At 36.5% G+C, this 13,092-nt stretch overlaps 1 protein-coding gene across 3 annotated transcripts in view; it reads left to right on the forward strand.

Annotated features, from left to right (window-relative positions):
• The window catches only part of LOC149163950 (uncharacterized), a 419,565-nt gene extending 409,062 nt beyond the window's left edge, over window positions 1-10,503 (forward strand). For all 3 annotated transcript variants that reach the window (XM_089431916.1, XM_089431914.1, XM_089431915.1), the window contains exons 9-11: window positions 8,119-8,190; window positions 8,599-8,711; window positions 9,755-10,503. In XM_089431916.1, the coding sequence (XP_089288042.1) occupies window positions 8,119-8,190; window positions 8,599-8,711; window positions 9,755-9,939 (370 nt within the window). In that variant the 3' untranslated portion in view covers window positions 9,940-10,503. The remainder of the gene's footprint in view (window positions 1-8,118; window positions 8,191-8,598; window positions 8,712-9,754) is intronic.
• The last annotated feature ends 2,589 nt before the right edge of the window (window positions 10,504-13,092 follow it).

A 13,092-nucleotide genomic window follows, 5' to 3' on the forward strand; every position in this document is an offset into this window, starting at 1 on the left:
CTTCCTCTAGCCCTTGCATCTGCCTTATCTGCCTCTGCACTAATCTCCTGTCTCTCTGTTCCGTACTCGCTGCCTCCTGACTGCTCTCTAGACCACTGGTTCAATTTTTCAGCTAACCCGGCTCCAGAAATTGAATTGACTGGTCTCACTCAGTGTGTTCTCCAAGTGACCCTCAAGCTTCCTCTTATACTTTTCTCGTTGACAAATCAACGACCGAGATTAAGTCCCTAATCAACGACTAAGATTAGATCTGGCTTGATTCATGTCTTTTGGACCATTCTAACGCAGTTTCATATTAATACACATCAATATTTTATTTTCCCTAAGTTTAGACTTAGGGACTCCATAAATTGTTTAGAATCTGCCCAAACTATTTCTGGGTATTGGAGATCTCATGTGCCCCAACCTCTCCACCAAATTTCGTGGCTAGAGCACATTCTTATGCTACCCCAAATCAACAAGCTAGGGGGCGCATTGGATCTTATGCAAGATTGCAGATGGTCTCCTTTTTGGGTTTGGTCTCCCTATACGGGGTTCTAATCTTCCAGAGGGCTATATTGGCACATGTAGGGTGTGTGTTGAGAGCCATGGGCCTCCACAAGAGCAGAAAACACTCCATGGATCCCCACAACCATTCAGAGATTGCTCGTGGTTCACTTATTGGATGAGGAAGATGCATCTGATCCATCATGCCCAGCTGGCCCCAAATTTGCACAATACACTTCGTAGATGATCCAAGACTTGCACAATGATGTGGCATCACCTACACCATCATCCTAGCCCTTGCAGGTGATCTACATGCATCTTTGATTTGTTTGGAAACCCATGAGGACACTTGTGTGCCCCCACATGTCATTTGGAGCACCACAGGTTATTACAAAGGGCCAACCCCTTCTCCACTGCTTTTGAGGATCCTTTTCTTCATTGTGGCATCCATGGACGTCATTAGGCCTCTTTAGAGGGCCTTACGACATGTATAGATTATTATTTGACCTCTTGAGAGCCTTACTCTTTCATTTATGAGCTAGTTTGGTGGGCTTGTCACCAAGAGTTGAATTATTAGAACATTATTTTATTTTAGGGGCTTATGTAGGCCAAGGAGGCTAATTCGAACTCCAAATATGTGTATAAATACAAGTGAGATGGGTTCATTTGCTCATCATCACTTTGGATTGGATCTCCTCTCTCTTGAGAATTTCACACTTGTTCTAGAGGATGAATTGGAGCTTTATCGACGAGACAATATCAGTCTGAAAACCCCCTAGTCTAAGATAGTGCATTTTGATCCATTACTGAGCAGGAACCAAGTGACAGGTCGGGAGAGAGGGCTCAATGACTGTGCAGTTCCAACAGCTAGGGGTGAGGCTTGAGCTCTGAGGCTGCACAGTGCACAGTTTAGGTAGGACGGAGGGACAAGACTGCACAATTTTGGGAGCTAGTGTGACAGGCTGAGGGGATGAGCATGGAGAAGATACACTGTGTAGTTTTGGGAGGCAAGGCCACTATGAAATTGCGCAATTCAGAGGCTCAAGGGACGAGCTTGAGGCTTGTGATTGTGCAATGAAGGCCGGGTTGGGAGAAATGATTGCGTAATTCTGGAGGTCAAGGCCCAAACTTGAGCACAGAAACTGTGCAGTGCAGCAGTCCTCAGAGGTAGGAACTACGCATTGTGTAGTGTCAAGGGGCAAGGTCTCAACTAGAGGTCTAGAGCTGCATAGTGCGCAGTTCAGGGAGGCTGGTTGAAGCAAAGTTGCTTTGTCGAGAAGCCTTCTCGAAAATGGCTAAGTGTAAGACTGGTTAGACCAATGTGAAGGGTGATAAGACTTCCACTGTGATCTCACACTTAGAATACTTGATGACACAACAACATAATCACCTAAGACACATGAACAATATGTTTCCCTACATGTGACCACTTTACAACCAATTACGACAAGTGCGACACTTAAGATAGACTTTGGGACGACTGTGATGACACTTGTGCGAAAGTGCTCAAAACTTTGTGAATGAGTGTGACAAATATTTACATAGTTAGAACAACTCATATACACAAAGATAGACCCTTGAAACCATCAAAACAGGCTTCTACACATTGTGTGACATCCAATCATGCCGAAAGACAACAATTAACCCAACTTGCAAAGGGGAGCAAAACACTTCAATAAAGTACATGAAATGAGTTTCGGTGTTTGCGACAACAATATGCAAGACCAAGGAAGGCTCCGAAATTGAGTGTAAGCCAAAATTTTGTAGGGTGTTGTAGCAGCTACAAAAAAATGCTACCTTGAAGCCTTTGTCTTCCATTGAAGAAATAAACACTAGGTTTTTCTTTAGCAGCTACAAAAAAATGCTACCTTGAAGCCTTTGTCTTCCATTGAAGAAATAAACATCAGGTTTTTCTTCAAATTGAGCACATACAACACTTCTTGTGGATGTATGGTTTGAGAGGGCCTCCTTGTATCCAGTGAAATGCCTTGAGGCTCCACCAACAATTAACCAATGATCCAAAGTATCCAGAGGAGAGGTAGTAGATAGAGCAGAAATAAGATAAAACTCATCTTATTTTTTTACAACATTATTTTCATCATACCTGCCATTTCTTGTCCTTTTGGGAGGTCGACCATTTCCATCTCGTGCAGCTAGAGTATTCCTCTTTCCTATATTTTTGAACCTATTGTTCCTCTTATTGCCATTTCTTTTGTAATTGTTGTTGTTGTTATTATCATTCCTTGGAGGATTCTTCCTGTGAGGACACACTCTAGCATAGTGGCTGAACCTGTAGCATCTTCCTTTGAATCCCTTCTTAGATCCTTGACCCTGTCTCCTTGGATCAGCATCATTCTTCTTCTTTGCATGGGCAGAGAAAGCAGTGGGTTCATTTCCATTTTTTGGATTTATCTCTTTCCATCATCCTTGTCTCCTCTTGAGTGCATCTAGCCAAAAATGCATTGAACCCAGGTATTCTGTGATTGTTGAGAATGGTGGTGACCTAAGTCACCTGACACGGGGATTCGGGACACGTAGGATTCGGGATTCGTGGTGTCGGATTCGGGACACGCTGACCCCCGGAACAGGACACGTTATATATTATTTTATTAGAAATATATATATATATATATATAATATATATATATATATATATATATTAAAAATTATATATTATCATATTTCTTACACAAATTTTAATTAATGATACAAATTTATTGATTTCAAACATAGATCTTGATTCTTCATCTATAGCTATGCCTATTAGTAATTACTAATTAGCATGCATAGTACATACAAAATTCAAATAAATGTCAGTGGTACTGGTCACATAAATGATAAATTTATTAAAAATTTAAATCATGATTCATAATTCATAACTGAAAGACAACTTACAACTAGATTTCACCATTTTTTTTAAATGGTGCAACCCTTTCAAAAGAACCAGATAAAAACTGAATCAATCAAGGTGGCACATCATGCTTGTTTGACCTCTAAATATCAACAATAATATTTGACCACTTTTTTCTCTGTAAATAACGTTGTTCCCTCCAAGCAAACCAGATTCAAGATGAAAAGATATAATGTTGTCCAGACTCCAAACCTTAGGGTTATATATCTCACATCTATACTCAGGAAAAACTGAAAGCAACCACTTCGTCAAATGCTTGCTTTGATATTAAAATATTGAACTCCATGCCAATCTCAAGCAAGGAATCTCAGTGAACCAAATCCCATTTATTACAGCAACATTCCTTTAGCAGCATTTAACATCTCAGTGAAGCAAGGGTTGTTCAAATTTGGCTCTTGAATATGCAACTACATTCAAGACAGAGGCCATATTTCATTAGAAAATCATCCAATCAATCAAAGAATAAAACCACCATTTCACACAGTTAGGATATGGAAGATACTAGAATAGGCCTTTAACTTATAATCGATTCATTAATCGCCAATCTTATGAACAGTACAAAAGAATGTGAAAACTCTGGCTTGACACGTCCCAAAAACATGACACGTCCCAAAAATCACGACACGCACTGCAAATTCAGGACACGTTATAGGACACGACGTGTCATAAAAGGACACGACGTGTCCTGAAGTTTGGACACGAATCCACAGAGAATCGTGTCGGATTCGCTGGATTCGCGATTCGACAGGGCTTTTGGACGAATCCGGTATCTTAGGTGGTGACAAATACATCCCATGGTCTTGAAAGTCCTCCAAGAGCAATGAGAGTGAGCTTCTTGTCAGAAATAACTTCTCCAATAGATAGCAAGTCATTCTTGATTTGCGTTATTCTCGTGAAGTAGGATTGGATAGACTCCCCTTTTGTCCATCTCGATATCGTTCAACTTGTTCTTGAGAAAGAGAATTTGACTTGCATTGTTCACTTTGAACATCCCAACCAACTTATGATACATTTCCTTAGAAGTTCCCAAATCAGAAATATAGGCAACCAAATGCTTTTGAATGGACTCAACTATAATTTTCTTAGCTTTGACCTCACCTTTTCTATACTTTGTTTTAGCAGCAATGATGCATTGAGGGAGGCTCCACCACTTTTCCTTGCACATAGTCCAATACTTCATGCTCTTCCAAACTCTGGTCCAAAGTCATCTTCCATGCATGATAGTCAGATTTGTCATTGAGCTTGTCCTCAGTGTTGAAGTAAGATGTAGAGGCCATGGAGACTTGTCAAATATTCTTTGTCCAACAGATATCTTAGTGATTGCTTTTCTCTCTCTTGCTTGGGCTTGTCCTCACCTGGGCTTTGATTCCATGATAATTTTAGATAACAATGGTATGTTCTATGCTTGTAACAGTTACTTCAATGTCCTTTTATTAGCCCAATGATAACTTCCAATTTAATTTCCAATAGCAATCACATAACCATTAATTCACATAGACAATAACTGCAGATAGAACATAAACAGTAAAATGCAGAAGACAAGCCAAGACAAGAGTACACCAATATTTGGCTAATGCTAAGGAAAAACGCCACAAGGGGGAAACCCTTGATCCTCCTTCTTATCTATTATCAATTTTTCAGCAGAGAGAGAATCCAATAATGTACAATGATGAAGTCAAAGTCAAAGTTGACTTGACAATAAAGATGATCCAAAACATTGTCCAAAACAGCCCTGTCAGAACTGTAGTATTCTGCTTCCAGTCAACAGCAGTCAAATCAGCCCTAACCAGTAAGCAGTCAACAGTCACACTTCTTCTCTTTAGCTCGGTCACCTTTGTCAAACTCGGCCTTCTTTGCTGGTCAAATAGCAGCAAAAACAGTCAACAAATCAGTGGACAAACCAAGTCAAATGATGATGTCACCCTTCAGTCAAAATAGTCCTGCAACCCTGCAGTCAATGCTGGTCAAACAGCTCCTTTTTGCCTCGGTTTGTGTGCCCAAAAAAATCAGCCTGCCCAAACAGAAATTCTCTCAGAAGATTGAAGTCAAAAGCTGCCCAAAAAGTCAAAGTTGATGCTGGTCAATGCTTGGTCAAAGTGCAAAAAAATTCCAGATTTCGGCCTCCTGAAATTCAACCTCCTTTCAGCCCACAGGTGTGAAAAGAACAACTTCCCAATCAAGTGTACAAACCAATTAGATGAGGAGAGAGAGATATGTTTAGTTGTGATGATGCCAAATGAGGATGGAAGTCACTCTTATTTATATGAAACCATGTGGGTAGAAGGACATGTCTCTTGGGGTTCAAGAGCCTACATGATGGTGAGGCCGACATTGAAAATTTGCACATGTTTGGGCTTCACTTTAAAAACATATTTTTCCTTGTCCAATTTCAGTGAACCTTAGGTCAATTTTGGTCCTTTCGCAAAGAGGAGTTCAATGCAATAATTCTCTATCAAATGAGCTGTCCAAAGTGGAATTTGGCCCTAGTTGTGCAATTTAACACCCCACCAATTCCTTTTGGGTTCTCAGGAGAGGGTCTTTCCAATCCTATAGTTGCCCTGGGCCATTCACCCCTGGTCAAATCGACATGAGCCAGCCAAATCCTTCTGGCTTCTTAGGTGAATGTATCCATCTCCTTTGGTCAGATCAACATAACCCAACCAAGTCCTTTTAGCTTCTTAGGAGATGGTCTGCCCGTTCTTGCAAATACATCAACACTCGTCAACAAGGGAGACATTCTGTATCACGCCAAACTTGTATCTGAAGTATACAAAGTTCACTCTAGATAGAGGCTTGGTGAGAATGACCACAATCTACTCGTTTGTGGATATTTACCAGAGCTTCACTGCTCCCTTATGCAACATGTCTTGGATGAAGTGATATTTGATCTTCACCTGATCAAATAGGCTTGCAAGTAGCTTCCGAAGCCACACTACTTCCCAACTTGCGGCAATAGTTGAGATATATTCTGCCTTTGCTGTACTAAGTGCGATAGAAGTTTGCTTCCCACTAATCCAGGATAAATGATCCCACGCTAAAGCAACACCCTCGAGGTGCTTTTTCCATCCTCTACACTCTCTGCTCAATCTGAATCCATAAATTCCTGCAGCCTTACTTCACCACCTGAGACATATCTCAAACCATATCCAACTGTACCATGTAGGTACCTCATCACATGCTTTGCTGCAACCCAATGTACATTCCTCAGCTCAACCATAAACTGGCTCAGGGTGCTCACTGCAAAATAAATATCTGGACTGGTGTTATCCAGGGACATCAAGGATCCAATCAACACTTGTACTTAGTTGGATCCACCAAATTTGAATCTAAGGCAGAATCTCTCAGCTTCAGATTTCACACCAGAGGTGTAGCCATGGACTTGCAGTCCATCATATCAAATTTCCTCAAAATGTGAACAATGTACTTCCCTTGTTCGAGGAAGATCTCATCAGGTCTCAGCCACCAGAAGAAAAGCTTATTGTGAGGCCTCAATGGCGGTAGTTAACGATAGGCAGTCTTTTCCTTTCCTCTACCTGAGAGGCATCGAAATGATCTGCAGAACACAACCGAGACATGAATCAACTCCTGATATGCTTTCATTGTAATCTGGAAAATGAATCTTCTGAAGTAATATCATCTTCTTAGTAAATGAGTTATCAGTTATCACCCTCCAGAGGTGCCTTAGATCTCTCTAGAAACCAATATTTGTGCCCATTTTCTTTTGTGCTCCATGTGAATTTCTGCATTGTTCATAGTGTTCTTCAGTCCTTGTATGAACCTCTTTGTACATATCATAGGTGTCAATCAGTGTTCATGTAGTGATGATGTCATACCATTTAAGTCACTGTACAGAGGATTGCCGCCTTGCAAGAGGAAAATATGACCCACAATTCTGCTGCAATTGGTAAATCTTACTCTCTTATCAAGCAAATTGTACTGAAATCTATGGAGGTGACTTGTTATATAATATAAACAAATAGTAGTTTGTATGCCTTCTTAAGTGTGCTTAAGGGCAACCTGCATTTGTGGCTGTCAGGCTGACTGTAACATATATGTAGGTCAGCCTTCTTGAGATGCAAATGTTTTTTCTCAAGTAATTTTTAAATGCCTTTCTTTGCTTGTATATACAAATAAATGCTCCCGTTCTTTATATCTAGGTTATCTTTTGACTATGCAAATTGCTGTCTTATTCAAATACCATATTGTGGTTTTGTACCACTTGCTTGAAGATGAGAGATCCATGGTTTTTCCATTTTATGTTGCGATCTTCTGTGTTGCAGTATTTTCGTTAAGCTTCAATCATAATTATTATAACCTGTCTGCAGTTGTAATTGCATTTTATATCTTTTGGTAAATTATATTTTCATTCAAACCTTGCCATGAACATAGAAGGATAAGACTCGAGCCCTTTCTGCTCTAACACCTGAAGATGAAGATACTTTTAGCATTATTTTATTAATATAATCAAGTCTACAAGCAAAGTGATAATAATTTGATGATTCAAAGTACAGTAGAATCTGTTAAGAATAAAAATAAAGAAGTAAACTGTCTATTAATCAAGCAATTAACCAATCAACTTGTGAAGTTAAATAGACTGAGTAGATTAATGTGAAAAATTTCCAACACTTTTCTTTTATAAATTTTAGTGATGCCTGTGGCAGAGTTATTATGTATGGAGTAATGCTTATTGCTTATTCAAAATGATTTTCCTGTACCTTCAGTGGAGAGGAAGAAACGGCAAATGTTCTATTGAGCAAGTTCAAGTGGGGTCACTCGTTTTTGTCGTTGAACAGGTAATATGGCATCTCATGTACTAAAATCTTAAAATAATTGTCCCCTGGTGATATATTGAATTCAGCATTCGGAATAGCTATGATTGAATGATTCTTTTCATAACTGGACACATCAATTTTATTAGCTATATGTTTGTTTCTATGAGGGCTCGTGTAGGAGATCTAAACCGTTATATTTTAGACAGCTTAATGTAAAAGCAATTTGAGTGTCTACCTGGAGGCAATTTATTTGGATTTATATAAATTTGGTAAGCAAACAACAAGTCTATCATTCAAATTACAATCCATCTAGTAGGAGGAAAAGCATATGAGGATCTCACTGGCACGAGGGATAGTGGCACATTCAAGCACATTCAAGAAACTGTTTAGTTGGTGCTAAGACTTATTTTGTGTTTGTTGCATTTGCAGGGAACTTTTGAAAGCATATTCGGAATGTAAAACAGGTGAAGAAATCATATCAGTGCAGAATAACTGGCTGTGCAAAAATTCTAAGAGACAGAATTCTCTCTCCATTTCTGATGGTATGGTTTCAGGCTCTCTTTTCTGCTTTTACGTATGCCACAGAGAGAGAGAGAGCAGGGAGAGGGATTGTTTCATGAAACTTGTGTCCAAGTATAGAGAAGAGAAAGAAAGAAAGTTAATGCATGTATGCATAAAATTTCATGAATAAAACCATTTTATATGTTTGACTCATGGAAAGCTGCTGCACCTTGAACATATTGAAGCAGACGGCTTACTTTCATCGCATTCAATTTGCATCTCTTTTCAGTTCTATAGCTTCGATCTACTTGTTCTTTATTGTACTCATGGTTCTGTAAACTGCATAATTTTCATAATAGCTTTGTTTGAGTCGATGAATTTGCGACTTATTTATCAATTTTCATAATATATACTGTCGAACATTGTATGCATCTTTTCGTATACATTCTGTTAATTTTGTAAGTCTAGTTGCCCTGATCTTCTAGGCTATCCTAACTTCCCATTGTCTTGTATCCACAGTTTCTCCAAGAAGATATATTTCTTAGTATTGTGGCATTATTTGATCCTATTATATCTGAACTGATTTTTTGAGAACATCTAGGAGCAAGGACTCATTATGCTGCTTAAAAAGGACTTGTGTTTCTAAAAATATGCAGCCAACCACACAGGAATGGTAGAGTTTTCCTGGAAAATAGTGGAAAAGCTTTCAGAGGCTAACTCTAGTCCCCAGGGGGTTAGAGTTGGCTGTCAGTTCTCCAAACATTTGCATGATATGCATGGGTTGAAAATACGGTGATTCATTTTTTATCCTTATTTTAAATTCTGAAATTCTGTATGAGCTCTTCTCCTCTCTGGAACAGCTCCACATACCTGCTAGCAAAAATCATCGATGCACAAGTATTGCCAAAACTGGAAAATCAGAAGGGACTAAACCTTTGCCATGTGTGCAATTAAGCCCTACACTTCTACAACTGCATGAATCATTCTCTCTTCTCAAAATTCTAGTTCATTGTCATTTGCTAGGTACATTTTATGTGGCTTCTAAATGGCATATTGGGTTCCTCTTCAATGGTGCTACTTGCAGGAAGTAATCAAGTTTCAGCAAGTGCTAGCAAGAAAAATTCCAAGTCAGATGGAGAAAGCGCTGAGATTGATGGAGATTATGAAAGTGATGATGAATCTGATGAGGATGGACTGGCACCTCTTGAAAAGAATCTAAACCACATAAAATTTACAGACGATCCTGAAAATGACGAAGAAAGTGAATAGGGATAACACATAAGCTAATAATTAGTTCCATCCTGACTATCACCATAGGTTCAACATATCAAACATGAATGTAAGTTTTAGAGTAGATATAATGTTATTGTTTGTAGTTTTTAGTGTCCATTGCTAAAATGCTAATGGCTTGTGTCCATGAAAACATAAATATTTTTAAACTCAGCTTCTCCACATGAATAGTCCTGAGGATGTGGTCCACTAGTTAGGTAGGGAGGTTTGGTTCCCACAGGTTTCGTGGTCCAATCCCAGGCAGGATTATGCATGCCTGAGAGCTGCTCCAGGCACAATTTCTTCAGTTGAAAAAAAAAACTCTTTCACATGAATTCTTATCATTATGCTTTATGTGCTAATTTATATGATGCAGATAGTGGTTTTAGAAATTTTGGCCTCTTAAAAGGCTTTAATTCTGAAAGGCTTCCATATAATGAAGAAATTGTAGAAGACCGTGCCAAATTTTGGCCTCTTAAAAGGCTTTAATTCTGAAAGGCTTCCATATAATCAAGAAATTGTAGAAGACCGTGCCAGCTTTTCTACATACCATTTTTAATTCTTTATGGATCATTCGAATGGAACTACAGATACTTGCGTGCTCTAATTTGAATTTACCCTGTGGAGAGACTGTCCATATCGGTGCTGAACATAATGTAAATTTAAGCTCACTTGATGGGAGGACCAAAATCTAAGGTAATGGTCCACACATCTAATGATATCAAAGAACAATATTTTAGGTCAAGTGAGCTCATAGAATGATCTATACAACAGAGGTTCAACATTATAATATAGATACAATATATAATGTTTGATTAGGTTAAACGTTATAATAAAGAAACGACATATGGTATGTTTGGTTTGGCCCATTTGCAGGAAGGTATGGAATCTACAAGGTATTTCAACTATTAGACTGAAGTACGAACAATAACAATGTGAACATTCTCTACACTGTCTTGTCATTTACTAGTAGAGTGGATTTTGTCATATTGAAATATTGGATTTTTCTTTGTATACCTGCCCACACGTAGGTTTATATTTTAATCAGTTTTTGGTCAAAGTTTTGACATTTTGGTTTTCCAATTTTTTTATGAAGTTTTATAAAATTGATAAGAAATTATTATATTTAAATGAATTTTCTAAAAATTAAAATTATTTTTAAATTTTTTGAAATTCAAAAATATTATTTTTTGAGTGATTGAAATTAATTATTAGATTGTTTTTATGAGGTTTATTTCTGATCAGAAATTATTATATTGAAATAAATTTTCTAAAAATTAAAATTAAACTTATTTTTTGACTGGTTGAAATTAATGATTAGACTATTTTTATGAGATTTATTTCTGAATTGTCAGAAATAAAAAATAGATATAAAATACAAATTTGAAAAAATATATAATATTGACACGGTAATGATAACAATTAGTACCATTGTTTTATTACAATGTACCATCAAATCTTACAAATATATTTTTTTATAATGAGATAGGAGATTGATATTGAAAGTTATCTAATTATTTAAATAGAAAAACTGTTATAATGAGATAGGAGATTGAAATTGAAAGTTATTTAATTATTTAAATAGAAAAACTGTAATAAATAGCATTTCATGTTCAATATTCATTCCAGTATTAATAATTGTTTTTTTGAATGTTATAATTTTAAGTAGATTTGGAAAGGTTTTTCTTATAAAATTTATAAAAGATAAAAAATAAAAAAATATTTATATAAAGAAATATTAGTTAATGAGAAATTTAGCATTTAGGTTTATACTTGGTATTTTAGGATACTACATTGTTCTCTATGTTTTGACTCAAATTGAAACTTCAAGCTTATGTGACCCTTTTTTTGGATTTCAAGTGCTTAGGTCCAATTGAAGATAGAGAAATGAGACTTATACAACTGTTTGATTTAGTTTCTCTTTGTCTACACCTTTATGGTTGGACATGTTAAAATCACATGTTCTTTTTCTTTGTGACTCTATTTCGATCAACTTGTGTGTCTTTCTCTTTAATTCCTTTATAACTAAAACCCTATAACAAAGACATGACCTAAAGCATATTAATGTGTTAACCACTAGTAAGAAATTATACATACACAACTTTAAAATCAATGTACTATATTAAAAACAATTAAATGAATAACTTAGTTGAAATTTATTGACTTTAAAAATATTAAAATACATGTCATACAATGAAACAATGTATCAAACAACTTATTTTTATGAGAATGAAGAATTTTCAAATTTAAATCACTATGGAATATATATATATATATATATATATATATATATATATATATATATATATATACCTATTAATGGTAGGTTATATTGTTTTTTGATTTTGATAAAAAAGACTTAATTTTCAGTTTCAAAATTTTCATTTAGTTTTGAAAATTTTAAATAGATCCTATGAAATTTATTAAAATTGCATAAGAGGCAGGTACTAAGCAGCAACGCTGCATATTGCACTTGTTTTAGAATGATAACTTTTTTTCACAAAGTTCTTGCTGCATTATCAAACAGAGATTGAATTATTATTAAAGCTTCATTTCTTCCTCAAATATTGCTAATAGAGACTATAAATTGTATTCTATTATATATCAATGACAAAGTTGAATGCGGCAACATCTCTCTTTCTTAAAAGGCCCTTCTTTGATTATTATGCCACTCAAAGGAAGCTCCAACATTCTTCAATGGCATCATTTAATGAAGCAAGGTTAGCAGGTTCACTCTTATTCCAGATGAAGTTGCCTTTGCTCTGCACTGTAAGTGGCATTTCCATTTCCTCTTCATTGATGTTAATCTCCTTTGCACTTTCAACATGTTTTACGAAACAACTTTTGTTGAAATGGTAATCTTTGCATGTGGTCTTTTTGTTATGATGGCTAAGATACCTCTGTTAGATATTTTAATGTTGGTTTCATTAATAATATGATAATGTTGTATTAGGTATATAATTGACCTTTTTAAACGAGAGTAACCGGATCTTATATATATACCATCTTATGTAATTTGACATACATTGAAAGAATACATCTCTCGGTCATTAATATTCTCTTTAGTTTGACATGGCATTTTAGAGCGATTGTGACTTTGACTTGGGGCATATGCAAACACAGGGTCAAGGCAAAGTTTGACACAACTATTTG

This window comes from Pinus tabuliformis, chromosome 5_1 (assembly GCF_031772625.1).
Source record: "Pinus tabuliformis cultivar Carrire ecotype Pingquan chromosome 5_1, CPIR1, whole genome shotgun sequence".
Taxonomy (NCBI): domain Eukaryota; kingdom Viridiplantae; phylum Streptophyta; class Pinopsida; order Pinales; family Pinaceae; genus Pinus; species Pinus tabuliformis.